The sequence below is a fragment of the Temnothorax curvispinosus genome, unplaced genomic scaffold (genome assembly GCF_003070985.1).
Source record: "Temnothorax curvispinosus isolate PA1 unplaced genomic scaffold, ASM307098v1 QBEX01001925.1, whole genome shotgun sequence".
Taxonomy (NCBI): domain Eukaryota; kingdom Metazoa; phylum Arthropoda; class Insecta; order Hymenoptera; family Formicidae; genus Temnothorax; species Temnothorax curvispinosus.
The window spans coordinates 3,763-4,505 of record NW_020211705.1 but is presented as its reverse complement, the minus strand read 5'-3'; the positions used below and the strand labels follow the sequence as shown (position 1 = coordinate 4,505).

Genomic DNA, 743 nt, shown 5'->3' with positions numbered 1-743 from the left:
GCCCGCTTCTCTCGCGCTCCCCGCGCCCCCTGGCCGGAAGTGTAACAGTGCTCTCCGAAAAGAACTAGCCTATTGTACGCCGGTAGCGCGGTCGGTTTGAATCATAGTGAACGTACATAACACCCTCTCCGCTAAAGTAAAACATTTTTATGGCTACGCTAATGTACTTGTAAGGAAAGAAAAAGAAATCCCTTATATGGTAATCCGTTAAAAAAAAGAAAACGCGGCCCTACTAGAACATAATAAAAATTGAATAAGAAACAGAAAAATTTGTGTCTTAACCACTCTTTCCTATCTCAGATTAACTTCGTAATCTCCTAAATGTGTAGGCAATTTATGTGGCCTTCGTGGTCTCGTAGGTTGTCTAGGAGTGGTTTCGACCGGATCAATATCGCATTCGGAATGATTTTCCGATTGTGCTGGCAACGCTTGTGGAGGAGGCGGTGATCTCATTGCTTCTGGTGTACGGTGATTCGCTCCCTCCACGTTATCAACTACGCTTTCTTCTCCGACCACTGAGTAGTCTAAATCGGACGTTATCGCACTAACTTTATCATTGAGCTTTACTGGCGTCCTATTGCCAATCATGCGCATCTGGTTGATGTGCCTCTTCCAGATTCGTCCATCATCCAGTTTGATCTTATAATGTAGTTTACCAATACGCTCTACAACTTTTCCAAACATCCATTTATCTATACCTAAATAGTTTCGACAACTCACTCTCTCTCCTTCCTTAAAGACCA

The 743-nt window shown here is 43.5% G+C and overlaps 1 protein-coding gene across 1 annotated transcript in view; it reads right to left on the bottom strand.

Moving 5' to 3' along the window:
* Positions 1-291: 291 nt before the first annotated feature.
* Positions 292-743, bottom strand: part of LOC112468713 — a 4,080-nt gene continuing 3,628 nt past the window's right edge. The window contains exon 5 of the mRNA XM_025038014.1: positions 292-698. Within this exon, the coding sequence (XP_024893782.1) occupies positions 292-698 (407 nt within the window). The remainder of the gene's footprint in view (positions 699-743) is intronic.